At 40.7% G+C, this 26575-nt stretch overlaps 1 protein-coding gene across 1 annotated transcript in view; it reads left to right on the top strand.

Annotated features, from left to right (window-relative positions):
• Positions 1-23206, top strand: part of LOC109422738 (solute carrier family 35 member G1) — a 32946-nt gene extending 9740 nt beyond the window's left edge. Inside the window, exon 3 of the mRNA XM_019697618.3 lies at positions 1080-23206. Within this exon, the coding sequence (XP_019553163.2) occupies positions 1080-1917 (838 nt within the window). The 3' untranslated portion in view covers positions 1918-23206. The remainder of the gene's footprint in view (positions 1-1079) is intronic.
• Positions 23207-26575: the final 3369 nt, after the last annotated feature.

The following is a 26575-nucleotide window of genomic DNA, read 5'->3' on the forward strand; positions in this document are numbered from 1 at the left end:
TACAAATCTTCAAAGACAAACTGAACTTGTTCTTCGTGTTTAACTTATGATTGATCAACTTGAGATACAAAGATGCACCAAAAACTTACACCCTGATTCACACTCTTCTTCTGTAGTACGGAGGACACACAAACAGTACCGCCCTGTACCTCAGAACAACTCGTTTCTGTTGGCAACCGGATTTGAACCAAGAAACTTGTCATCACCAGGCTCGCACGCTACCACTCGGCTATCGACTTTCCTACTTATGGTTTTGCCTATGTACGACTACCTAACAGTGTTAGTCGGTATGTGCATCAGCACCTTTTTCGACCTGATGCAGTGCGCTCTCCAGGTAGTTGACGGTTAGTATCGTCAATATGACCTTTCGGTAAATCCATCTATTTTTTTTTTTCACGGAAAGGCGAAACCGCAATGACGTTTGACCTTTGCGTCTCTTTGGTTCTGAAATCAATGTCCTAAACAGGTAAAGTACATTAGAGTAATTCTTGATTCCAAGCTTTCCTGGACATCTCATATTGAATTCAGAATCAAGGATGCTTGTATGGCCTTCGGGCAATGCCTGCGAACCTTTGGTAAAACTTGGGGTCTTAATAAATAAATGCGGGATAATGAATTTCACATTGAATCGTATTCACGGTACTTTCTTCTATTTTTTTTATTAGTGAGTTTAGCGAAACTGGAAGCATTTCCTCACTTTTTGGTTTTTGATTTTTTTTATTAAATAATGAAGCAATATTTTCAAAATCGGTTTTCGTACACAGTTAGAGGAAGGATCAAGGTATCTCCTGATTTTTTTTCGGATGGAAAATGTTTTTCAGTTTTAAGGAAACCATTTTTGAATAAAATTTCAAAAAATATGGTTTTTGAAAAATTGGTAAAAGTTTTACACCTGAAAAAAATCCAGGAGATAGTTCGATCCTTCCTCTAACTGTGTACGAAAACCGATTTGGAAAATATTGCTTCATTATTTAATAAAAAATCAAAAACCAGAAAAATGAGGAAATGCGTCCAGTTTTGCCTTAATGCTAATTCTTCACACTTTCTGCTAACTAAGAAAACCTTATTCTCTTCCACAGGTTCATCGGCGTCCTGCTGCCATCGATCCCCATCGCCATCTACAAGGAGCAGAGCTTCTTTCCGCGAGGCAAACGAATCATTCTGGTGCTGCGATGTTTCGTCGGAACGACGGGCCTGATGCTGAGCTTCTACGCCTTTCGCCATATGCCGCTGGCAGACGCTTCGGTAATTATATTTTCCACACCGGTATTCGTAGCGATATTCGCACGGTTGTTCCTCCGGGAGCAGTGCGGAATGTTCAATGTGATAACGATCCTGCTGACGCTGGTGGGGGTAGTGCTGATCACCCGGCCGCCGTTCTTCTTCCACGAAGATTCGACCAGCTTGGTGGACGAACAGGTCATCGAGGCTAACTATGATGTGTGGGGTCCGGTGGCGGCGCTGTCGTCCACTCTGTTTGGGGCCAATGCTTACGTACTGTTGCGTGCCCTCAAGGGACTGCACTTTTCCGTGATAATGACCAACTTTGGGGCGTTCGCATTGATTTACACGTTGATTGTTTGCTACTATCTGGGCGCACTGTGCTGGCCCCTGTGTGGATCGGACCGGTTGCTGGTAATAGCCCTGGCACTGTTCAGCTTCGGGGGTCAGATTCTGCTTACGCTGGCGTTGCAATTCGAACAGGCTGGCCCTGTGGCGATTGCACGGTCAGCGGACATTGTGTTTGCCTTCATCTGGCAGATCATGTTCTTCAAGGAGACGCCCAACGTTTACTCGGTGCTGGGAGCATTGTTGGTGGTGAGTTCGGTCGTTTTATCTGGACTCCGGAAGTGGGCCCTGGCGTTACCGAGGGATTCGGACTTGAGGAAAAGGTTAAAATTTCTGGTCATAGAGTAGGAATGTTTTTGAGCATAATAGGGCAATCCATGGGATAGCCTTGTTAAGTTCAAAGCACCACTGACTGTTGCAAGCCCCATACTAGCCTCTAATGTTTAACACTAATACTAACTCACACAAGTACACATACACGGAAATCAAACAATAGAACGCTACCAAATCGGATAGGAATGCAAACAGCTACACTGAAGGCAAAAGAAACTTACTTCTAAAACACGAGATATATGATATTATCATATTCATTTTTAAAATGCCTGAAGGAGTCCAGTCGGGAATAGGTAGTATAAAATGGATTCCATCGAGGTAATGGGAGTCCTTTGAAAAAGGAATTGTGATTGTTTTGCGTAGACGCCGGGAAGATGTAAGTCGTCATGCTGCATAAAGTTAATGAATATTTAACAAAACGTTAGGAGAATGGCTGAATGAACCTTAGTAAGAGTAATTATTTGACATCACTTAACACGAGTGTGCAATGCAAATCGTAAAATTATGATTTCGTGCAGCGGTTCTCACAGCATTTCTTGATGTTGGATTTCATATAATTCTTTCAAAATGTCCTTGTAAGCATTTCGTAGAGCTCCCTCAGAAAGCCTAGCATAATATTTTACGAGTACTTAATGAGCAGATTATTGCGGGATACATGCGACTATTTCAGCATGAGTGTTGGCGGTAGCAGCTCCTCCTCTCTGGAGCCACCAAATGTTGGCGTCAGCACAATCTTCCAATTGGCAGCACGATTGGTGCGGTGTTCCTCTTGCGGTGGGACTAGACCAAATACTTACAAATAAATACGCGATGATGAATCGACGATGATCAGGATGACAAAACCCACAATCGTTTCACGGTACCGTTGCGAAGGGATACGGTATTACATTCTGTGTGTGCCAACCAACAGACAAGACGGAACGCGTTACTTTTGAACACCGATACTACACTCAGGGTAGGAGGTTGAAGTAGGAGAATAGTTGAAATCGAACGTCCAAATCGTGTGTGATAGTATTTAGGCCTTTCTAGACTCATGCCAACGTTCTCGCATTCGGAACCTTAGCTTACCAGAGTGAGAAAAGGTCGATAGATTCAATGACTGGAGACTCGTTTAAAATCGTGTGTAGTAGCACTTACGCCTTTCTAGACTCAAAATTCTCCTCCAAAAGGGACTGGCCACCCGAAGAGAATTACCAGAGTGAGAAAGTTTGATCTAAGTATCTACACTTTTGAAGGATTGAATTATCCAATCAAAAGATCAGAATAATTTAGTCTTCGAAGTGCAAGTTCAGGATCAAAGGAATTTGAGTAGCAAAACACCTATCCGGGAGGTATCTAGTGTGGAGTCCAAAAACAAAACTGACTGTCGTATTTATTGATCTTCCCTTTTATAACCGGAGGGCCTACCAAAAATTACACATGATCTTTCCTGGAAGGGTGATGAAATAGTGGCTCTCGTTACGATCTACGCATTTACACTTTGGTACGTGTATAAACGTGAATATATAAGCGGCCAGAATGTTCTTTTCCGAGGAGAGAATTGACTCGAACTTTCCTGAATTTGAACAATCTCTCTAGCTACATGATTCGATTGAGTTTGAACAGAATATCGACTATAATTCATATTTTGCACGCCCCGATGACCGGCTGACCTAATTTTCAAGATCAACTTCAATGATGGATTTAATTACAAAACGTTTTTTACAAAACTTAGGTAAAATTACTGAAAGATCTGAAAAAGGTCCTGTTGAAATTTCCAGACGAATTCTTGGTGAACTTCTTCTTAACAAAATACTGTACCTCATAATTAAAGATTTTGCCCGATTTTTGAAGAACATATCAGGAGGAGCGGTTCGCAACAGGGGGTGCTGATCGACGTCCAAGTGCTAGGGAAGGACGAAGGACTCGAAGCTCAACTGTGCACCCTCGTCTTCCGGAATGTTAGATGTTTGGTGTCAGGGTGTCAGGAAAGCAGCAAAAAGAAAACAAGACCAGAATACCAACTAGATCAAACGGCAACGACCCACGCGACGGAAAGGACATGTGATTGGAAACTCGGTATGTGGAACGGCAGATATCTCAATTTCATAGGGAGCACCCGCATACTCGCCGATGTGCTGAAGGACAGCGGATTCGGTTTTGCAAATCTCGATTTTCTGAAGCTTCGGCTAAGCGCGTGACGTTTAATGTTTGATTCTAGAGGTACATCTACCAGATCTGCGGTAATACACGCGAACTGAGAACAACTTTCATCGTCATGGTCAAAATGCAGAAGTACGTTATTGGTTGGTGGACGATCGGCGAAAGAATGCGCAGGTTGAGGATCAAGGTCTGATTCTTCAACTTCAGCACAATCAACGTGCACAGCCCACACTACAATGCATATTATGCGCAGCTCAACCGCAGCCCAATCCACGACGTCAAGATCATCAGACCGACGATTGGAAAGTTCAGCGCCTATCAGCTGACAAACATGGCCAGTGGAATTGCGTCAACACCGTGATTAACATATGGTACCGACGGCCGCCTCGGTATAATCTGCAGCGACTGAAACTACCGAATGTCGCCATCGTAGAATCTCGAGCAAGCATTGCCGGACGAGGGCGAGCTCAATGAAGCAAAGAGCAATGAGAGTATATTAAAGGTGGGGAAGAAGAAGAGATGGCTATGTATTAGTAAGGAAAGAAAAATGTAAACACAAATAGTAACGTCACTATTTCGACACTGATTTTTCATTTGGGCCTAACTGACATTTTCGAGTTCTCTTCGTCGATCCTCTCTTTGTGTTATCACAGAATGTGTAATTGAGTTTTCCAAAGATTTTTTGGTTGAAACGCTAAGAAGACGACTACATGTTGCTATAGAAACAAAAAGAATAATTATTTTGTTTGGTTTGATCAAGTTATTAGCGAAAGAGAGAGTCGACGAAGAGAAATCGATCAAGTCAGTTAGACCCTTATGAAAAATCATTGTCGATTTGATACGTGTTCTTATTGAGTTGTCTGAAAAAAGTCACGAAACCTAATGCAATCCTATTCATACAGGGTGACTGGTAATTCGTGTTACACCCGAAAGGAGGTGAAAGTAGACCATATTTGCAGCAAAAAATTGTTCTACAGGTAGGTCCGGAAATCACTGCTAAGTGAGTTATTCAAAAATTAGTGTTATTAAATTACCCCATCTTTAAACATCTCTAACTCAGAAACTATGAACCGTATAATCAATCTTAGCGCATGGATAGAAAGCTTAAAGCTTTGTCTTTTAACGCTCTTTGGACAGGTAATTGATAAAAAGTCGTTTAAGTGCAGAAATTTTGACTTTTATGTAAAAAGTGCCTAAAAATGTACCCCCTTTTCACCTTTTTTGATAGTTTACTCGTGAAAAACGTAATAAATGTGAGAAATGTTCTTCTACAAAACATTCATTTTTTGATACGCTACCAAACTGTCCTTTGGTGCAACATTGTATCTTTCATAGTTTTGTCACAATCTTGAATTCAAAATTTTGTGAAATAAATCAATGTTTTTATTGCAATACTGTCTGGCAACCCTACACGTTTGCTTGCTGTTGGTCGTCGTGCGCATGGCAACGAAGTCCAGCGTCTCGGCGGCGGTCATCGTTTGACAGAGCCAACAGTGATCGGCAAATTGCGCGCAATGTTTATGAATCAATCTCAAGGCATCCTTTTCTTTGGGTGAAGATTCAATTCGCCTAGATGCAATTCACCCAAACCCACTCACTGGTGGAATTTAGCGAGATCATACCGCTGGGTGGCACCGTTTTAAGGGATATTCAAACCTACGGGCCGAGACTGGGTCCGGGCCGGGGCCGCGGCCGAGACTCGATAGGGCTTTTGTCGCTTCGTTCTCACTGCACACAATGCTCACCGGGCTATAGCGCCTGCGCACCAGCAATTTATGTTGCGCGAACGCACGCACAGTATGAAGCGGTTGTCATTTATTTTTGTTTTTTTTTTCTGCGCACTTTCTCCAGTGTGTTTGATGTACATTCATCCAGAACTTTCTTTTGTAATTTCTACAGGAATCTGGGATTCCTCCAGCTTTTTTTATGATTTCCCTTGGAGTGCTTTTTGGGGCTCTCCCGTAGTTCTTTCTGGAAAACCTCTAATGAGATTCTTCTAGGAGTCCTTCCTGGTAATTCTCCAGCTACTCCGTCTGGGTTTTTGTCCTTAAGTTCTACTAAAATTTCTTCTGGGTTACTTTCAAGAACTGGTTTAGAATTTTTCTCCAGAAATTCCGCCAGGAGTAGCTTCCCACAGTTTATTTATTTTCAGTTCAACGGGAAGCCCTCCTGAAGTTCCTGAGAGTGAGTACAGGGCACCCCCAAAAAATACCAAGGGAATTTCTTTAGAATTAGCCCAAGAATTCCACCAGCATTTGTCGTAGAATCATCCTAGGATTTTACTGGGAATTTCTCCATTATAACTCTGGAAATTAATGCAGGAGTTCTCCAGCAATAATGCAGGCTTCTCTTCAGGATTTTTCCCGAAAATTATTGAAGGACTCAAGGGATTCCCCCAGAAATTCCTGCATTAATACCACCAGGACTTCCTCAAGGGATTGCTCCAAAAAATCCTCCACGATGCCAACTAAAAATTCTTCCAGTAGTTCTTTCAGGAATAACTCCAGAAATTCATCTCGAAATTCCTACAGGAATTTCTCTTCAGGAATTGTGGAAGGGATTTCACAAGACAATTTTTTCAATAAATTGCTCCAAGACTTTCTTTAAAAATTCCTGCAAGGATTTATCTAGGAATTCCTCTGACGATTCCTCTAGATTTTTTTCCACGGTGTCCCCCAAGAATTCTTCCAGCTATTCCTCCATGAGTTCCTGCAGGAATTCATCCCGAAATTCTACCAGGAAATCCTGCAGGGATTCCTTCAGGAATCCCACCATAAATTCCTCCTGTAATTGCTGCAGGAGATTCTCTAGAGGTTTCTCCAAGGATTCCTCTAGAATTCCTTCCAGAATTTCTCCCAGGAAATCATCAAGAAATTCCTCTAGAAATTCCTTCAGTAATTCCTACAGGAATTCCTTCAGTAATTCCTCACAGAATTCGTCTAGGAATTTCTACAGGGATTTCTTCAAAAATTTCTCCAGAAAGTACTCCAGGCATTTCTCCAAGAATTATTTCATGGATTTCTCCATAAATTATTCCAGGAATTCCTCTAGAAATTACTTCAGGTACTACTCCAGGAGTTCCTCCAAGAATTCCACCGGAAATTCCTCAAGGAATACCTCCAGAAATTCCATCAGGTATTTTTCCAGGAAGTCTTCTTGGAAATACTCCAGGCATAACTCCAAGAATTTCTCAGTGAGTTACTCCATGTATTCCTACATTCTTTATTATAGAGATTTTCAGCCCTAGGCTGGTTCATCTCTTTCGAATTCCCCCAGTGATTCCTTCATAAATTTCTCCAGTAAATGCTTCAGAAAATTCTTTAGAGATTCCTTCAGAATTCCTTCCTGTATTTCCTCCAGGAAATCATCCAGAAATTTCGCCAGTGATTCCTTTAATAAATCTTCTATGGATTCCTCCAGAAGTTCGTACAGAATATCCTCCAGAAATTCCTCCAGACATTCCTCCAGACATTCCTCCAGAAAACACTCCAGGAATTCCTCTAAGAATTTCGCCAGTGATTTCTTTCGTCCAGAAATTTTGCTAGTGATTCCTTTAATAAATCTTCTAGGGATACCCCCAGGAATTCCTACAGAATATCCACCAGAAATTCCTCCAGGCATTCCTCCGGGAATTCCTACAGAAAATACTCCAGGAATTACTTCAGGAATTCATCCATGAACTTTTCCAGAAATTCCTCCGAAAATTCCTCGAAGAATTTTTTCAGGAATTTTTCCATAAAGTCTTCCAGGATATACTCCATGAATTACTCCAAGAATTGCTTCAGGAATAACTCGAGGAATTCCTCCAAAAAATCATCCAAGAATTCCTTCAGGAGTTCTTCCATAAAGTCGTCCAGGAAATACTCCATTAATTACTCCAAGAACTGCTTCAGGAATAACTCTAGGAATTCCTCCACGAATTGCTTCAGAAATGACTTCAGGGATTCCTACAGGAATTCTTTCAGGAACTACTTCAGGCTGTCCTCAAAAAAATCCTCCAGGAATTCTATAAGGAAATACTTACGGGATTCTTCCAAGAATTACTCCAGGAAAGCCGTCAAGAATTCCTCCCGGGAACAATCCAAGAATTCCCATAATTTCTCTTTGAATTACTCCAAGAATTCGTCGAAAAATTATTTCTGGAATAGAAATTCCTCCCAGAATTCCTTTTAGAAATACCTCAAGGAAATGCTTCAAGAATTTCTTCAGAAAATCCTTAAAGAACTCCTCCAGAAGTGCATCCAGCCAATCTTTTAGGAATTCCTTCCCGATTTTTTTCAGGAACTTCTCCAGATATTGCTTAGGAATATCTCCAGGAACTCGTCTTGAAGAACTATTCCAGAACGTACTCCAGGATTTCCTCAAGAAATGTCTCTAGAACTTCCTTCAAGAATTCCTTCGGTTAACTTTCCAGGAATTCCTCCCGGAATTATCTCAGGTACAGTATTCCTTAACCCTTCAGCGCGCGCGCTGTTGTAAAAAGTACAACACTACAAAAAAAAACCTCGCTTTTCGTATACAGCACTAGTGCGGCGAAGTTTCGGTTGCTTGATGGCGCGCGTCCTGGATGGTTAAAGAGTTACTACAGGGATTCCAGGAATAGCTCCAGAAACTCCGTTAGAATTTACTCCAAGAATTCCTCCAGGAATCACTCCAGTAATTCCTCAAGGTAGGATGTCATCCAGGAATTTCTGTAGGAATTCTTGGAAAAAAATTTAAACGGATTCTTGATTGAAATCTTGAAAGAATTCTTGGGGGAGTTCCCGTAGCAGTTTCTGGAATAATTTCTGGAGGATTTCCAAGGAGAATTCTGGAGTGATTTTTGGGGAAGATCCTGTAGGAATTTCTGGAGGATTTCCTAAGAGAAATCCTTGAAAAGTTTATTTAGAAATTCCTCCCAGACTTCCACCAAGAATAGCTTCAAGAATCCCTCTATGAATTTCTCCAAAAATCCCTCGAACAGTCCTTCGTGGGATTTTTGAAGAAATTTATTCAGGAATTACTTTACAAACTCCCCCAGGAATTCCTTCACAAATTCCTCCAGTAATTTCTTCAAAAATTCCTCCAAGAATTTCTCCATGAATTCTTGCAGGAAATCCTCCAAAAATAACTTGTGAGATAGCTCCAGGGATTCCTCCTAGAATTCCTCCAGGTATTCCTCCAGTAACTCTTTCAAAAACTCCTTCAAGGCTTACTACAGGTATTTCTCTAGGGATTCCTAATGAAATTTCTCCAGGGAAATCCCCCAGGAATTCTTCCAAGACTCCCTCCAGGTATTTCTTCAAAAATTCCTCCAGGGATTATTTTAAGACTTCCTCCAAGGATTCCACCAGGGATTCTTCCAGGGAGTAATTCCTGAAAGAAACTCCAAAGGAATTCCTGGGATGAACTCTTAGAAAAATTTCCGGATGACATCCTACCTAGAGGAATTATTGGAGTGATTCCTGGAGGAATTCTTGGAGTAAGATCTAACGGAGTTTTCGAAGCTATTCCTGAAAAGAAAATATGAAGCGCTTTCCAGAGGAATCCCTGGAGTAGCTCTTTAAAGAATTGCTGGAGCAATTCCTAGACGATTTATTGAAGGAATCACTGGCGAAACTTTTGGAGGAATTCCTGGAGTGTTTTCTGGAGGAATTCCTGGATGTATTTCTGGTGGATATTCTGTAGGAATTCCTGGAGGAATCCCTAGAAGATTTATTCAACAAATCACTGGCGAAATTCTTAGAGGAATTGCTGAGGGAATTCCTGGAGGAATTTCTGGACCATTTTCTGGAGGAAATTTAGGAAGTAATTCTGGAGGAATCTCTGAAGAATTTTCTGGAGCATTTACTGGAGAAATTTATGAAGGAATCACTGGAGGAATTCCTGGGAAAAAAATTTGGAGGACATCTTGCAGTAGTTCCTGGATAAACACCTGTAGGAATCCTGTAGGAATATCTGGAGTAATTCACGGAGAAACTCTTGGAGTTATGCCTGCAGTATTTCCAAGAAGATTTCCTTGAAAAATACCTGATGGAATCTCTGGAGGTATTCCTTTAGGAATTTCCGGAGAAATTCCTGGAGGAACTCTTGGAGTAGTACCTGAAGTAATTTCTGGAGGAATTCCTGGAATAATTTATGGAGAAATTCATGAAGTAATTCTTGGAGAAATGCATGGAGTACTTTCTGGAGATTTTTTTAAGAAATCCCTGTAGAAATTCCTAGAGGAATTATTGAAGGAATTCCTGGAGGAATTTCTTGATGATTTCCTGGGAGAAATTCTGGAAGGAATTCCAGAGGAATCCTTGGAGGAATCTCTAGAGAATCTCCTGCTGCAATTACTGGAGGAATTTATGGTGGAATCCCAGGAGGAATTCCTGAATGAACCCTTGAAGGAATTCCTGGAGGCATCTCTGGATGATTCACGGGAGAATTCCTTGAAGGAGTTCCTGAAGGAATCCCATGAGGATTTTCTGGAGGAATTGCTGGAGGAATCCCTGCAGGATTTCCTGGTAGAATTTTGGGATGAATTCCTGCAGGAACTCATGGAGAAATAACTGGAAGTAAATGCTCCAGAAAATTCTTTAGAGATTCCTCCAGAATTCCTTTCTGAATTTCCTCCAGGAAATCGTCTAGAAATTCCTCCAGGAATTCCCCCAGCAATTCCTCTAAGAATTTCGCCAGTGATTCGTTCAATAAATCGTCTAGGGATTCCTCCAGCAATTCTTTAAAGAGCTACTCCAGGGATTCCTCTGGGAAGCGCTTCAAATTTTTTTTTTCAGGAATAGCTTCAGAAACTCCGTTAGAACTTACTCCAAGAATTCCTCCAGGAATCACTCCAATAATTCCTCTAGGTAGGATGTCATCCGGAAATTTTTCTAAGAGTTCATCCCAGGAATTCCTTTGGAGTTTCTTTCAGGAATTACTCCCTGGAAGAATCCCTGGTGGAATCCTTGGAGGAAGTCTTAAAATAATCCCTGGAGGAATTTTTGAAGAAATACCTGGAGGGAGTCTTGGAAGAATTCCTGGGGGATTTCCCTGGAGAAATTTCATTAGGAATCCCTAGAGAAATACCTGTAGTAAGCCTTGACGGAGTTTTTGAAAGAGTCACTGGAGGAATACCTGGAGCTATCTCACAAGTTATTTTTGGAGGATTTCCTGCAAGAATTCATGGAGAAATTCTTGGAGGAATTTTTGAAGAAATTACTGGAGGAATTTGTGAAGGAATTCCTGGGGGAGTTTGTAAAGTAATTCCTGAATAAATTTCTTCAAAAATCCCACGAAGGACTGTTCGAGGGATTTTTGGAGAAATTCATAGAGGGATTCTTGAAGCTATTCTTGGTGGAAGTCTGGGAGGAATTTCTAAATAAACTTTTCAAGGATTTCTCTTAGGAAATCCTCCAGAAATTCCTACAGGATCTTCCCCAAAAATCACTCCAGAATTCTCCTTGGAAATCCTCCAGAAATTATTCCAGAAACTGCTACGGGAACTCCCCCAAGAATTCTTTCAAGATTTCAATCAAGAATCCATTTAAATTTTTTTCCAAGAATTCCTACAGAAATTCCTGGATGACATCCTACCTTGAGGAATTACTGGAGTGATTCCTGGAGGAATTCTTGGAGTAAATTCTAACGGAGTTTCTGGAGCTATTCCTGGAATCCCTGTAGTAACTCTTTAACCATCCAGGACGCGCGCCATCAAGCAACCGAAACTTCGCCGCACTAGTGCTGTATACGAAAAGCGAGGTTTTTTTTTGTAGTGTTGTACTTTTTACAACAGCGCGCGCGCTGAAGGGTTAAGGAATACTGTACCTGAGATAATTCCGGGAGGAATTCCTGGAAAGTTAACCGAAGGAATTCTTGAAGGAAGTTCTAGAGACATTTCTTGAGGAAATCCTGGAGTACGTTCTGGAATAGTTCTTCAAGACGAGTTCCTGGAGATATTCCTAAGCAATATCTGGAGAAGTTCCTGAAAAAAATCGGGAAGGAATTCCTAAAAGATTGGCTGGATGCACTTCTGGAGGAGTTCTTTAAGGATTTTCTGAAGAAATTCTTGAAGCATTTCCTTGAGGTATTTCTAAAAGGAATTCTGGGAGGAATTTCTATTCCAGAAATAATTTTTTGACGAATTCCTGGAGTAATTCAAAGAGAAATTATGGGAATTCTTGGATTGTTCCCGGGAGGAATTCTTGACGGCTTTCCTGGAGTAATTCTTGGAAGAATCCCGTAAGTATTTCCTTATAGAATTCCTGGAGGATTTTTTTGAGGACAGCCTGAAGTAGTTCCTGAAAGAATTCCTGTAGGAATCCCTGAAGTCATTTCTGAAGCAATTCGTGGAGGAATTCCTAGAGTTATTCCTGAAGCAGTTCTTGGAGTAATTAATGGAGTATTTCCTGGAAGACTTTATGGAAGAACTCCTGAAGGAATTCTTGGATGATTTTTTGGAGGAATTCCTCGAGTTATTCCTGAAGCAATTCTTGGAGTAATTCATGGAGTATATCCTGGAAGACTTTATGGAAAAATTCCTGAAAAAATTCTTCGAGGAATTTTCGGAGGAATTCCTGGAGGAATTTCTGGAAAAGTTCATGGATGAATTCCTGAAGTAATTCCTGGAGTATTTTCTGTAGGAATTCCCGGAGGAATGCCTGGAGGAATTTCTGGTGGATATTCTGTAGGAATTCCTGGGGGTATCCCTAGAAGATTTATTAAAGGAATCACTAGCAAAATTTCTGGACGAAAGAAATCACTGGCGAAATTCTTAGAGGAATTCCTGGAGTGTTTTCTGGAGGAATGTCTGGAGGAATGTCTGGAGGAATTTCTGGAGGATATTCTGTACGAACTTCTGGAGGAATCCATAGAAGATTTATTAAAGGAATCACTGGCGAAATTTCTGGACGATTTCCTGGAGGAAATACAGGAAGGAATTCTGAAGGAATCTCTAAAGAATTTTCTGAAGCATTTACTGGAGAAATTTATGAAGGAATCACTGGGGGAATTCGAAAGAGATGAACCAGCCTAGGGCTGAAAATCTCTATAATAAAGAATGTAGGAATACATGGAGTAACTCACTGAGAAATTCTTGGAGTTATGCCTGGAGTATTTCCAAGAAGACTTCCTGGAAAAATACCTGATGGAATTTCTGGAGGTATTCCTTGAGGAATTTCCGGTGGAATTCTTGGAGGAACTCCTGGAGTAGTACCTGAAGTAATTTCTAGAGGAATTCCTGGAATAATTTATGGAGAAATCCATGAAATAATTCTTGGAGAAATGCCTGGAGTACTTTCTGGAGAAATTTTTGAAGAAATCCCTGTAGAAATTCCTAGACGAATTCTGTGAGGAATTACTGAAGGAATTCCTGTAGGAATTACTGAAGGAATTTCTAGAGGAATTTCTTGATGATTTCCTGGGATGAATTTCTTGATGATTTCCTGGGAGAAATTCTGGAAGGAATTCTAGAGGAATCCTTGGAGAAACCTCTAGAGAATCTCCTGCAGCAATTACAGGAGGAATTTATGGTGGGATTCCTGAAGGAATCCCTGCAGGATTTCCTGGTAGAATTTCGGGATGAATTCCTGCAGGAACTCATGGAGGAATAGCTGGAAGAATTCTTGGGGGACACCGTGGAAAAAAATCTAGAGGAATCGTCAGAGGAATTCCTAGATAAATCCTTGCAGGAATTTTTAAAGAAAGTCTTGGAGCAATTTATTGAAAAAATTGTCTTGTGAAATCCCTTCCACAATTCCTGAAGAGAAATTCCTGTAGGAATTTCGAGATGAATTTCTGGAGTTATTCCTGAAAGAACTACTGGAAGAATTTTTAGTTGGCATCGTGGAGGATTTTTTGGAGGAATCCCTTGAGGAAGTCCTGGTGGTATTAATGCAGGAATTTCTGGGGGAATCCCTTGAGTCCTTCAATAATTTTCGGGAAAAATCCTGAAGAGAAGCCTGCATTATTGCTGGAGAACTCCTGCATTAATTTCCAGAGTTATAATGGAGAAATTCCCAGTAAAATCCTAGGATGATTCTACGACAAATGCTGGTGGAATTCTTGGGCTAATTCTAAAGAAATTCCCTTGGTATTTTTTGGGGGTGCCCTGTACTCACTCTCAGGAACTTCAGGAGGGCTTCCCGTTGAACTGAAAATAAATAAACTGTGGGAAGCTACTCCTGGCGGAATTTCTGGAGAAAAATTCTAAACCAGTTCTTGAAAGTAACCCAGAAGAAATTTTAGTAGAACTTAAGGACAAAAACCCAGACGGAGTAGCTGGAGAATTACCAGGAAGGACTCCTAGAAGAATCTCATTAGAGGTTTTCCAGAAAGAACTACGGGAGAGCCCCAAAAAGCACTCCAAGGGAAATCATAAAAAAAGCTGGAGGAATCCCAGATTCCTGTAGAAATTACAAAAGAAAGTTCTGGATGAATGTACATCAAACACACTGGAGAAAGTGCGCAGAAAAAAAAAACAAAAATAAATGACAACCGCTTCATACTGTGCGTGCGTTCGCGCAACATAAATTGCTGGTGCGCAGGCGCTATAGCCCGGTGAGCATTGTGTGCAGTGAGAACGAAGCGACAAAAGCCCTATCGAGTCTCGGCCGCGGCCCCGGCCCGGACCCAGTCTCGGCCCGTAGGTTTGAATATCCCTTAAAACGGTGCCACCCAGCGGTATGATCTCGCTAAATTCCACCAGTGAGTGGGTTTGGGTGAATTGCATCTAGGCGAATTGAATCTTCACCCAAAGAAAAGGATGCCTTGAGATTGATTCATAAACATTGCGCGCAATTTGCCGATCACTGTTGGCTCTGTCAAACGATGACCGCCGCCGAGACGCTGGACTTCGTTGCCATGCGCACGACGACCAACAGCAAGCAAACGTGTAGGGTTGCCAGACAGTATTGCAATAAAAACATTGATTTATTTCACAAAATTTTGAATTCAAGATTGTGACAAAACTATGAAAGATACAATGTTGCACCAAAGGACAGTTTGGTAGCGTATCAAAAAATGAATGTTTTGTAGAAGAACATTTCTCACATTTATTACGTTTTTCACGAGTAAACTATCAAAAAAGGTGAAAAGGGGGTACATTTTTAGGCACTTTTTACATAAAAGTCAAAATTTCTGCACTTAAACGACTTTTTATCAATTACCTGTCCAAAGAGCGTTAAAAGACAAAGCTTTAAGCTTTCTATCCATGCGCTAAGATTGATTATACGGTTCATAGTTTCTGAGTTAGAGATGTTTAAAGATGGGGTAATTTAATAACACTAATTTTTGAATAACTCACTTAGCAGTGATTTCCGGACCTACCTGTAGAACAATTTTTTGCTGCAAATATGGTCTACTTTCACCTCCTTTCGGGTGTAACACGAATTACCAGTCACCCTGTATACGGGGGAACAAAAGTTGTTTACAAAGTTCTTACAAATTCTTAACACGGGAAACTGGAACTCAAACCACTACCACACAGGCAATTGGATTGGTCAATGGGAGCTCGTCTTGCTTGTAGTAGTGACATGTTTTGCACCAGACGCGGACCTCACGCACACAAAGTATCTTCTTCCCCATTTTTATTAGGCTCTCATTGCGATAAGATCAACCATCAATAACGCAGCTGAGACCCCAAGTATAGATGACAGTTCTAAGGTATGCTAGACCGCCATTTTTTCCACCCATATAACAAAAATAGTTATGAAATTCCATTTGAGCTCTGTGCAAAACTATTTTCTACTACTGATGCAAAGGAGGATCTAGCATATACCTAAGAGAACTGTCATCTATACTTGGGCTGAGACCAACGTTGGGTATGTGGAACGGAGCAGAAGGAACGATTCGCGACTACGAAGGTAAAAGAGATTCCAACTCTTTGTCGCTCTAATGAAAAACCTCGTAAGGAACTGTCAGAATGTGCGTGAAAAAAAAAGCAAAAAATATTTCCCTCTCGTTTTTTCTCACGTAAACCTTCACGCACATTCGATAACTTCGTAGTCGCGAATAGGGCACTGCATTGTTTTGGTTTTGTATGGGATTTTGACGTTTCTTGGCCTTGTTGTTTACAAAATTTCTGTGGGAGTGAAAGAGAAGGAGAGATTTTCATGCAGTGCCCTATTGGTTTGACGATGAGTGAAGAGAGATTTTGAAAGAGATGGACGCAGCGAGGGCGGTCATGCTGCACGGGGCTTGGAACAATATAAAAGAACGCGGAAACAGCAGACCCGCCTCTTCTGGGAGAAGAAGTGTCGCATGGAAGAAGCGGGGTGTTAACAAATAGAACTACCGAGTCGTTCACAAGAAACACCGAAGTTCTACCAGAAGCTCAACGCATCCCGTAATGGTTTCGTGCAGCGAGCCGAAATGTGCAGGATTATGTGCTCCAGAAGATAACAAACCACGTATAAAACGCTGATAAGACCGGTGGTTCTTTACGGACACAAGTCCTGACTAGTGACTATGCACGAGGAGCACATGCAACATGATGCAAGCACTCGAAGTGTTAGAGCGTCAGGTGCTTAGGGCCATCCTTGGTGGTATGTAGAAGAACAGTGAGTAACGGCGAAGGATGAACCACGAGCTTGTTGCACTCTACGGCGAACCTAGCATCCGGATTGCCGCAAAAGCTGGAAGGATTTTGTCTTTTTGTCCCACGCCGACGCCGATTTATTTTTATTATCTTTATTAACGAGATTTTCAGCCCAGGGCTGGTTCATCTCGGCCGACGCCGATTGATGTATCGGCGGCGCGCCATACGCCGCTGTTTGTCACGCCGCCGATTTTCATTCTTCACGCCGGTGATCAGCGCACGAACAAAATTAGGTTTACATAAAGTTGAGATAAAAAAAATCTCACGATCCCTTTCATAACAGTTTGACTACAGTAATTGATTTCTCAACTTATAGAACTGTTTTTTTTTTCATTAGATATTATTAATTATTCATCATTTACATCTCTCCAGAAGTTCCTTTAAAAATTCTTCCAGAAGGATTCAGTGATGCTTCCAGGAGATCCACCTGGGATTCCTCCTGAAAATTCTTGCTCTGGGATGTCTCCAGGAGTTTCATCATTGATTTTTTTTTTTTCAGAAGATCTCTTAGGAAGATCTCGACAGGAGTACCTTCAGGGAAAACTCAAAGAATTCTTTCAGGAGAGTTCAGGGATGCCTCTTAGAGATTCATCAGAGATTCATCGAGAAGATCCTTCAGGGATTCTCATATGAGGTCCTCCAGAGATTAGTTTGCGAGTTCTTTTGTGGATTCCTTCAGAAGTTCCTTCAGGAATTCCTACAGGAGTTTCTTTAGCAACTAGTCTAGGAGATCCTTCAGAAATTTTTCTAGAATTCCAACAAGGGACTTTTTCTGACGTTCAGTAGGGATTGTTCAAGAGGATAATTCAGGGATCACTCCGGGAGTTTCATCAAGGGTTCCTACAGAAATTGCTTCTAGCATCCCTCCTGGAATTTGTTCAAGAATCCTTCCTGAAATTTTTTCGGGGATTCCTGTTGGAATTACTTCGGTATGCCTCAAGTTTTTTTTTCAGAGATTCTTTAAGGAGTTACTTCGGTAGTCTCTCCAGGAGTTCGCTCAGAGATCTCCCTAATAGCTCCAGGAGGATTCAGGGATGCCTCCAGGTGTTCATTAGGAATTCCTTCAGAAGTTCCCTTAGCTATTTCAACGGGAGTTCTGATATCCTTCCAGAAGTCCATTTAAAGATACTTTCAGGAGGATTCATAAATGCCACCTGAAGATCCATCAATAATCCAGTGAGAAGGCTTGCAGGACTGTGCAGGAGGTCTTTAAAAATAAGTTCCTACAGGGATTTCTTTTGAAGTTCCTTTAGAAATTCCAACAGGAGTTCTTGCAGAAATTAATCCAGGAGTTCCATCAGAGATTCCACCAGGATTTTCAGGAACTCTTGCAGATGTTTCTTCAGAGATTCCTCTTGCAATTCTTCAGGGATTCGTACAGAAATTCCTTCGAAAATCTCTATAAAAATTCCTTCAAAGAATCATATAGGAAGATCCAAGGATACGTCCAGGAGAATTTAGGGATTACTCCAGAAGGTTATTTAGGGATTCCAATATAAGAGTTTCTTCCAAGATTGCTTCACGATATCCTTAGGGAATTCCTCGAGAAGTTCCTTTAGGAATTCATCCGGAAGTTCTTCTGGGGATCCCTTCTGTGGTTCTTTCAGATTGTAGAATGGGATTGTGATTTTTCAAGGGAGACTCACGGATGCCTCCAGGAGTTACATCAGAGATTTCTCCAGAAGCTCTTCCAGGAATTCCTACAAGAGTTTTTTCAGGGAATCTTGTTGGAGTTATTTCAATCATTTCCTTTGAATTATAATTATCCATATCTCTAGGATATTTTTGAGGGATTTTTTATGGAATTCCTCAATTTCTTTCTGGAATTCTTCCAGGAATTCTTTAGAGAATACTTCCTGCAAATCCTTCCACCTACCCGGTAAGATCCGGGGGATTCCTGTTAAAATCCTTTCGTCCATTTTTTCGGGATTTCCTACTAGACTTCCTTCGAGGATTTCTCCTTAAATTTTTTCGGGGATTCCTCCTAATTTTCTGTCATTGGTTCCTCCTGGAATTCCTTCGCGGTTCCTCTTGGAACTCTTTGTTGATTCCACTTAGAATTCCCTCGGAGATTCCTCCAGGAATTACTTCGGGGATTCCTCATAAAATTCGTCCAGAAATTTCTCCTGGGCTTCATTTAGAGAATCTTTTTAGACTTCCTTCGGGGATTTCTCCTGATTTTTTTCAGGGATTCCTTCTGGAATTCCTTCGGAAATTCCTCAAAATTGCTTCGGAGATGCCTCCTGGAATCCTCCGGGAATTCTTCATGAAAATCCTCTGGGGATGCCTCCTAAAATTCCTTCTGGAATTTCGTCTGGAACTCTTTCGGGTATTCCTCTTGAATTAAAAAAGACACGGACACGTTCAATGCTTCCAGTGAGCTATTCGCTCTTTGAAGGAAGCACGACACTAGACAACGGACTAGCATGCAACGCCCAGTGGCACAGCCGAAAACTTTTCCTGACAGCTGCGGCGGGAATCGAACCCGCGCTCCTCAGAACGATGCGACTAAATGCTTGGTGACACTAGCCGCACGACCACGAAGCCACATTCAGGAGTCCTCCTGGAATTCCTTCGGGGTTTCCTTCTGAAATTGCTTCAGTGATTTCTCCTATAAATCGGTCGGGGATTCCTCCTGGAATTCGGTCGGGGATTTCTCTTTGAATTCCTTCGAAGATTTCTCCTGGACTTCCTTTGGGCTCTCTCTCTCTTCTTGGCGTAACGTCCTCACTGGGACAAAGCCTGCTTCTCAGATTAGTGTTCTATGAGCACTTCCACAGTTATTAACTGAGAGCTTCCTCTGCCAATGACCATTTTGCATGTGTATATCGTGTGGCAGGCACGAAGATACTCTATGCCCAAGGAAGTCAAGGAAATTTCCTTTACGAAAGGATCCTGGACCGACCGGGAATCGAACCCGTCACCCTCAGCATGGTCATGCTGAATACCCGCGCGTTTACCGCCTCGGCTATATGGGCCCTTTACTTCCTTTGGGCATTCCCCCTGAAAATCCTTCGAGTCTTCCGCTTTGAAATCCTTCGGAGATTCCTCCCAGAATTCCTTAAGGAGTTCCCCCTGGGACTCCTGCAGGGTTTTCTCCTGGATTTTTTTCGGGGATATCTACTGGAATTCCTTCAGGAATTCTTCCAGGAGTTCCGTCGGATATTCAGAGATTCCTCCTGGACTTCCTTCGGGGATTTCTCTTGGAATTTCTTCGGGAATCCCAAATGGAATTCCGCTGGAAATTCCACCTAAAATTCCTTCGGGAATTTATTCTGAAATTCTTTCGGGGATTCCTCTTGAAATTTCTTTGATACTTTCTCCTAGAATTCCCTCAGGAATTTTTCCTAGAACTCCTTCAGAGATTTCTTCTGGATATTTTTCGTTGATTCCTCCTAGAAATCCTTTAGGGATTCTTTCTTTAATTGGCTTGGAAATTCCCCCTGGAATTTTTTCGGGGTTTCGTCTTGGAATTCCTGCGAGAACCCCTCCTAGAATTATTTCTGGGGTTTCTTATGGATCTCCTACAAGGATTCCTTCTGCATATTTTATATGGTTCCTCTTAGAAACACTTCTTCTCGAATTCCCTTAATTTTTTTTCTGGAATTCCTTTGGGGATTCCTCCTGGACTTCCTTCAAAAAATCCTCCTAGGATTATTTGGGGACTTCTCTTGATATTCCGTCGTGGATTCATTCTGAAATTCCTTCGGGGTTTCCTCCTAGAATTTCTTTGGTGATTCCTCTTAGAATTCTTTCGGAGGTTCTTCCTGAAATTGCTTCAGAAATTCCTCATATAATTTCAAAAGGAATCCTCCTGGATTTTGTTCTTCAATTTCTTCGGTGATTTCTCCTACAATTCCTTCGGAAATTCCTACTGATATTCAATGATTCTTGCTAGAGCTCCTTCGAGGATTGCTTCTTGAATTTCTTTGGATATTTCTCCTGGACTTCCTATGGAGATTCCTTCTAGAATTCCTTCGGGATTTCCTCTTGAAACACCTTTGAGTATTCCGCTTGTAATTTCTTCGGAGATTTATCCCGGAATTCCTTCGGGGGCACCCTCTGGGATTCCTGCATGGATTTCTCCTGTAATTTCTTCGGGGATTCTTTCTAGACTTCCTCCGAGGATTCCTCCTAAAATTCATTCGGGGATTCCTCCTGATGTTGCTTCGGGGATTATTCCCGGAATTCCTTCGGGATTTCCTAATAGTTTCTCTTCAAATTACTTCGGAGATTCCTCCTAGAATTCCTGCGGGGTTTCCTACTGGAGTTCTTTCGATGATTCATCCTGAAATTCCTTAAAGAATCACTGGTGTCAGTCACGGACCCAAACAGAAATAAAAAAGGTATTCATTCTAACATCAAGAATATCAAGATACAATGTTGCCGTCTTCAGAAGAAACACGTATTTTGTCATACTAAATAACTTTGTAGAACATTTGAAAATTCCCAAAAATGTCTGGAAAAAGTTACAACAAAAACCTGATTTTAAGGGGTCATTCACAAATAATGGCCCATATCTCTAGAAATTGAACAGATAGAGCAAAAGTTTGTTCGGCAAATTTTCTCATAATGACATTTTCTACAACTTTGCTGAAGACATAAACACGCTATCTTCACTTATGAAAAAAAAATTGAATTTCTATCTTACTTTTAGGTGGATTAATCACATTAGTGATACTTCCAAAAGAAGGGCTCTAATATACCAAACAACTTCTTCGAAGACACCAAATCTCTAAAATTAATTTTTCATGCCCAAAACAATATCAATCACGAATTTGGGCCTTTGGAAACAGTGTGCGCCGAGCAAAATATAGTCGGCGCACAGTGCAAAGCTAGTGTTCGCGAGGGACCATTTATAAACCACGTAGCCATTTGGGGGGAAGGGGGCCTGGCCAAAGTCTACGCTCCATACAAATTTCAAAACTTTTGTATGGACGAAGGAGGGATCTGAGATACACTACAATTGCATGAAGTGTCCAACTTTGGGCGTCAATGTAACAACATATACATTGGAACCCTATAAATGCACAAAAGTATAACACAAAACACATCAGCATACTAACAACATGCAACACAAAACATGAATTATGCCCTGTTATCTAAATGGATATCCCAGGATGACGAGGTTTCACTATTGTTTTTGATCCAATCCTGTGATCGATTTTTTTCTAGCTGGTTGCCTTTTTATTCGCAGCAAAAGATCTTTCATAGCTTATGTTTGGTCTAGGAGTTTCTAATCCTAAGAGAGCATTATGATTCGGGCCGAAGAGCAAGACTACAGCAAGTCTACCTTTTGATGTCCGTGCTAGAGGACTGTTTGCTTGTCGTGTACCACGGTACACAATATTCACAATGCCAGAAACGCGTGTAAACAAGCAGTTTCAATGTAAACATGAGTCATCACATACATTTCTGAAGGCATCCCATTGACAAAAATAAGGTGTAGGGCATTGCCTGTCGTTATATGCGATCATTACAAATGGTAATATGGTATGTCAGATAAATCTAAAAATGTAAAACCAGATTTCAGGCAAGGTAATTATGCCCGACGAAAAGCAGATGCTGACGCTTTTGTTAGTGTTTGGTAAAATAACGATGATTTGGTAACTCCTACTAAGGTTCATTTCTAACTCAGAGTGCAAATCGTCAAACAGCGAAGCAGCGAGATCTCATCGTAAAACTAACTTTGTAACGTGTAAGTACGTTATCGACCAACTTTGTATAAACTCATAATGAATAAACTTTAAATATCAAAGCACCCCTCCCATTTAGCCCCCTTCTACATATGTCATACTTTTAGCTAACTTAAAATCTACGCCTAGATTGTAATTTTTTAAACCGTGTTGATAAATCGAGCAAGAAAATGAAGAATAAACTTACTCACCCTTGGCTTGAACGAAGAAACCAGCACAACCTTTCGGTTCATGTTTTGAATGAACGATAAAACATCCTTTAGATAGAATTTCACATGAATGAACTCAACTTGTGCCACCTGGAGAATAATCAACAACCTTAGCGAGAGAATTTAATGCATCTTACGGAATTAAAGTTGAATACTGCAAGAAATGGAATAGATAACTCGTTGATATTATGTTTTTTTTACTTATAGAAGTCATTATTCAAGTTCAGTTAGAGTTAATATAAAGATCTGCAAACATACGCATACAAACAAAAAACAACATTTATCATTAAATATAAGGAAACTTTACGTTACCAAACAGAGAAACAATGTGATTGCTAAGTGGATCTCAAAAAACCCAAAGAATAGTTATTACGCTTTTTTTTATCCCCAAAAACAACGCAGCACTGAATCAAAACTGTAACAAAGCTATGCAAAACTTGTGTTGAAAAAAAGTTCCCGTTAAATGTGCAAAGGTACTATTAGTAGTGGTACCTAAGATACAAAAAAAAATTGTCTAGCAAGAGCTTGAAATTGAAATCTCTAGTCACGATAGAACACGAAACTGTGGGAGATGTGCAATCCGTGCGGAACAAAACAGCAGAGAATTGGATCCTCTCTAGTCGGAATATGATGTAATAAGTTATCATAAATCTAAGTATCTATGAATGCTAAAGAAATATCTATACTGAATACTACTAGTTCATGCTGAGGTTTTCCTAATGGAAAGTAATGAGAAATTGTCATAATCAACCATCATCAATCAAATATCACATTGTTCGAATGCTTTGATATCCATTAGACATGAGCAACTCACTCGCGAATCGACTCAAAAAATCGACTCGCGAAACCGAGTGAGTGAGCCATGATTCTTTTCAAAAGAGTTACGACTCAGTGAAGTTCATAACGAGTCCAACAATCTGCCGAAAAGAGTGAGCTGATTACGCAATTTCATAATAATTAGACGCAGAACACCGCAATCTTTGCCATTAGATTATTTTTTGTTAGTTTATTGTGTGACTGACTCGCACCAGTGATTCGATTCTTCAGTGACAGGAACGAAAATTTGTGTTATCTTGCATTTTATCATGTCATGCTAAGATTGTTAATTCAACATCGACGTCCATACCAAGAGAGCAGATTTTTTCAAAAACTGGACATATAAGAAAACACTCGGCTCGAAAAACGATTTTTTTTATCAAATTCCGGAAATGAGTTATTGAATCGATCCAAAGAGTCGACTCTTTTTTGAGAGTGAATCGGGAGCGATTCGCTCTCAAAATTTAATCAGTTTTCCCATCTCTAATATCCATGTACTTAACAGAAAAACATATTTGATGGGCAAGTTGAAAATAAAATTGCTCCGGTGGGAATTGAACCCTCGACTCTCGATTCGCTAGACGAGAGGTTCTTGCCACTCCAAGCTATGATACCATTGGACTATCGTTCTTGCTTGAATTGAACTCGAATCTACTATAGCACTTGACTTCCTTTATCCAAAGGATGGGATTAGATGAACATTGTGCACATGGATGTCAAAAGGGAAGACAGAGGAAGTCCTGATGGAATCTCTAGAGCCATTTCTTAAGAAACCCCTGCACGAATTTAATAAGGCAGTCATGGAGGAATTCTCGTCTCGAAGGCATCTCGAAGGAATACTAAGAAGATCTCCTGGAGATGTCGCTGTAGGAATTCTGACAAAAATATCTTGAGAAATTCATGGAGACAAAACCCTGAAGCAATTTCTGAAGTGATGACTGTGGGATTTTTTGAAGGAAACCTTGCAAAGATTTTGTCCAGGGATTCTTCCAAAACTTCCTCATGGGATTCCTCCAGATTGGCTCCTATTGGTCTTCCTCCGGGAGTTCTAGCTTGGATTCCTCAAGAAATTCTTGCTGTGGTTCCTTTAGAACCCCTCCAAAAGTTTTAACAAGGATCTCTACTAGGGATTCGTAGAGGTTTCTTCAAGCATTCTAGCTGAGATTCTTCCAGGCAATCTTCCTGTGATTTTTCTACGGATTTCTTCAAAGATATATCTAGGACTTTCTCCTAAGATTGTATCCAGGGTTTTTTACTCATAAATTTCTCATGGGATTTCTCCAGGAACTTCTATTGGCCTTCCTCGATGAAATCCAGCTGGGATTCCTCAAGCAATTTTTATTAGGGCTTCTCCAGAAATTCGACCAGTGGTACTTCGCGGTATACTTCTAGGAATTTCTCCTGGCATAACTACTTGCTGCAATACTTTAAGGAAATCTTCCTGAGACTGCTCCAAAAATGCCTCCTACGATTCCATCCGGAACTCCAAACCTCTAAAAACATCTTCAGAGATTTTATCCAGGAATTCCAGCTGAGCTTCCTCAAACAATACCATCGATTGCTCCTAGAACTTCTCTAGAAATTCCCCAGAAACTGTAAAACTTTCAGGAGTTCTTCTAGGGATTGAACAAGAGATTTGTCGTGGGATTTGTTGAGAAACTGTTGCGATTACCCATGGTAATATTTCAAGCATTCTTCCAGAAGTTCTTACGGCGAGTCCTCTAGGAATTCTTTCAGAGATTTTATCCAAAAATTTGTTGGTAGTTTGTAATGAAAGAACAACCGTCTAGTACAAGCACAGAGAGAGAACTAAGTTTTATTCAATACAATATAATTACAGGCTACTACGATCTAAATATTCTTCCGAGATTGCTTCGCTATCAAAATTCCTCCAGTTAGTGAGGTTCCTCCAGAAATTTCAACTATGGTTGCTCAAGCAAATCTTCCTGCGGTTCTTCCAGCTATTCTTTCTTGGACTTCTCCAGAAATTCTTACCCTGATACTTCAAAATTGTAGGGATTCTTCTAGAGCTTTTTTCTGTTTTTATAGGATCCTTCCATGCAATCTTCCTGGAATTCTTGAAGAAATTCCTTCGGTTGTTCTTCCAGGAATTCCTACAGAGATTTTATCTAAGGGTTCCTTTAGAAACCTCCTTCAAGGATTCCTGAAACAACTCCTCCTGCGATTGTTCCAACAATTCATCCGGAAATTCTAACTATGGTAACTCCAGGAATTCTTCTAGTGATTCTTATAGAAATTATTTCTGGCATTCTTGTTTAACCCATTAACGCCCGAATTATGCCACAATCACAGTGGATGTCTGATTTTTTCTGGAGTACCTCAACCCCATAAAAGAAAGTTATTGCAGTCATTTAAACGGAAATCTACGGTGAAATTTCCGTTTTATTACACAGTGGGGCATATGCACGTGAAACGTTGAAAAAATATTTTTTTTTGTGCAGCTATCTTATTTCGATGAGTTATGTTAATGGGCTTCGTGGCCGAGCGGTTAACGGCGTCAGTCGTTTAGGTGTCTCGTAAGCCTCGAAGTGTGGGTTCGATTCCCGCTCCAGTTGGGGAAAACTTTTCGTCAAACAAAAAATTCTCCACTGGGCCACTGGACGTTATATGTATTGTCCGTTGTCATATGTTAGTATTGTTCAGTCTGTAAAGGCCGCAAGGTCGAAGACGGTGTAATTGTCTTTATTTTAGATGACTGATCATATTTAATATTCTCCTAATAAAAAAAGTTACAGTTTGAAATGTTTCAGAAATTGATTACATTAGTAATAATTAAAACAATCTGCTAGTAGCTTATCAATGGATAGTTTTCAACAGTTTTTAGGCATTTCAATATACATCATTCTAATAATTTCTATATATAATGGATTGATATTCGGCATTCTAGTAGTATATCGTGCTCACCATATCCTTCTGGCTTTGCGAGCACGTGGCTCACCCTCTCCCGCCACACACCGTTATCTAGTACAGAGCGAAAGATTACCTTAGCACTCGTCATTCGAAAACTCCAAATATTTGCAATTGTTCTTTGAGCTTGGTTTATGTTTCATTTTTATAAAGGACCACCTTATGAGCGTTCCAATCAGTAGGTCGGCTCCAGAGGCATTTTCGACCCAAACGAATGTCTTCGAGATGAGAGTCACAATGAACCTGAGTAAAGATAACAAATTGATAGCACATAGCACGTTATCGAAAATTACGTTATCATTAGTTCAAGTTGATAACTTATT

Source organism: Aedes albopictus, chromosome 3 (genome assembly GCF_035046485.1).
Source record: "Aedes albopictus strain Foshan chromosome 3, AalbF5, whole genome shotgun sequence".
Lineage (NCBI taxonomy): Eukaryota > Metazoa > Arthropoda > Insecta > Diptera > Culicidae > Aedes > Aedes albopictus.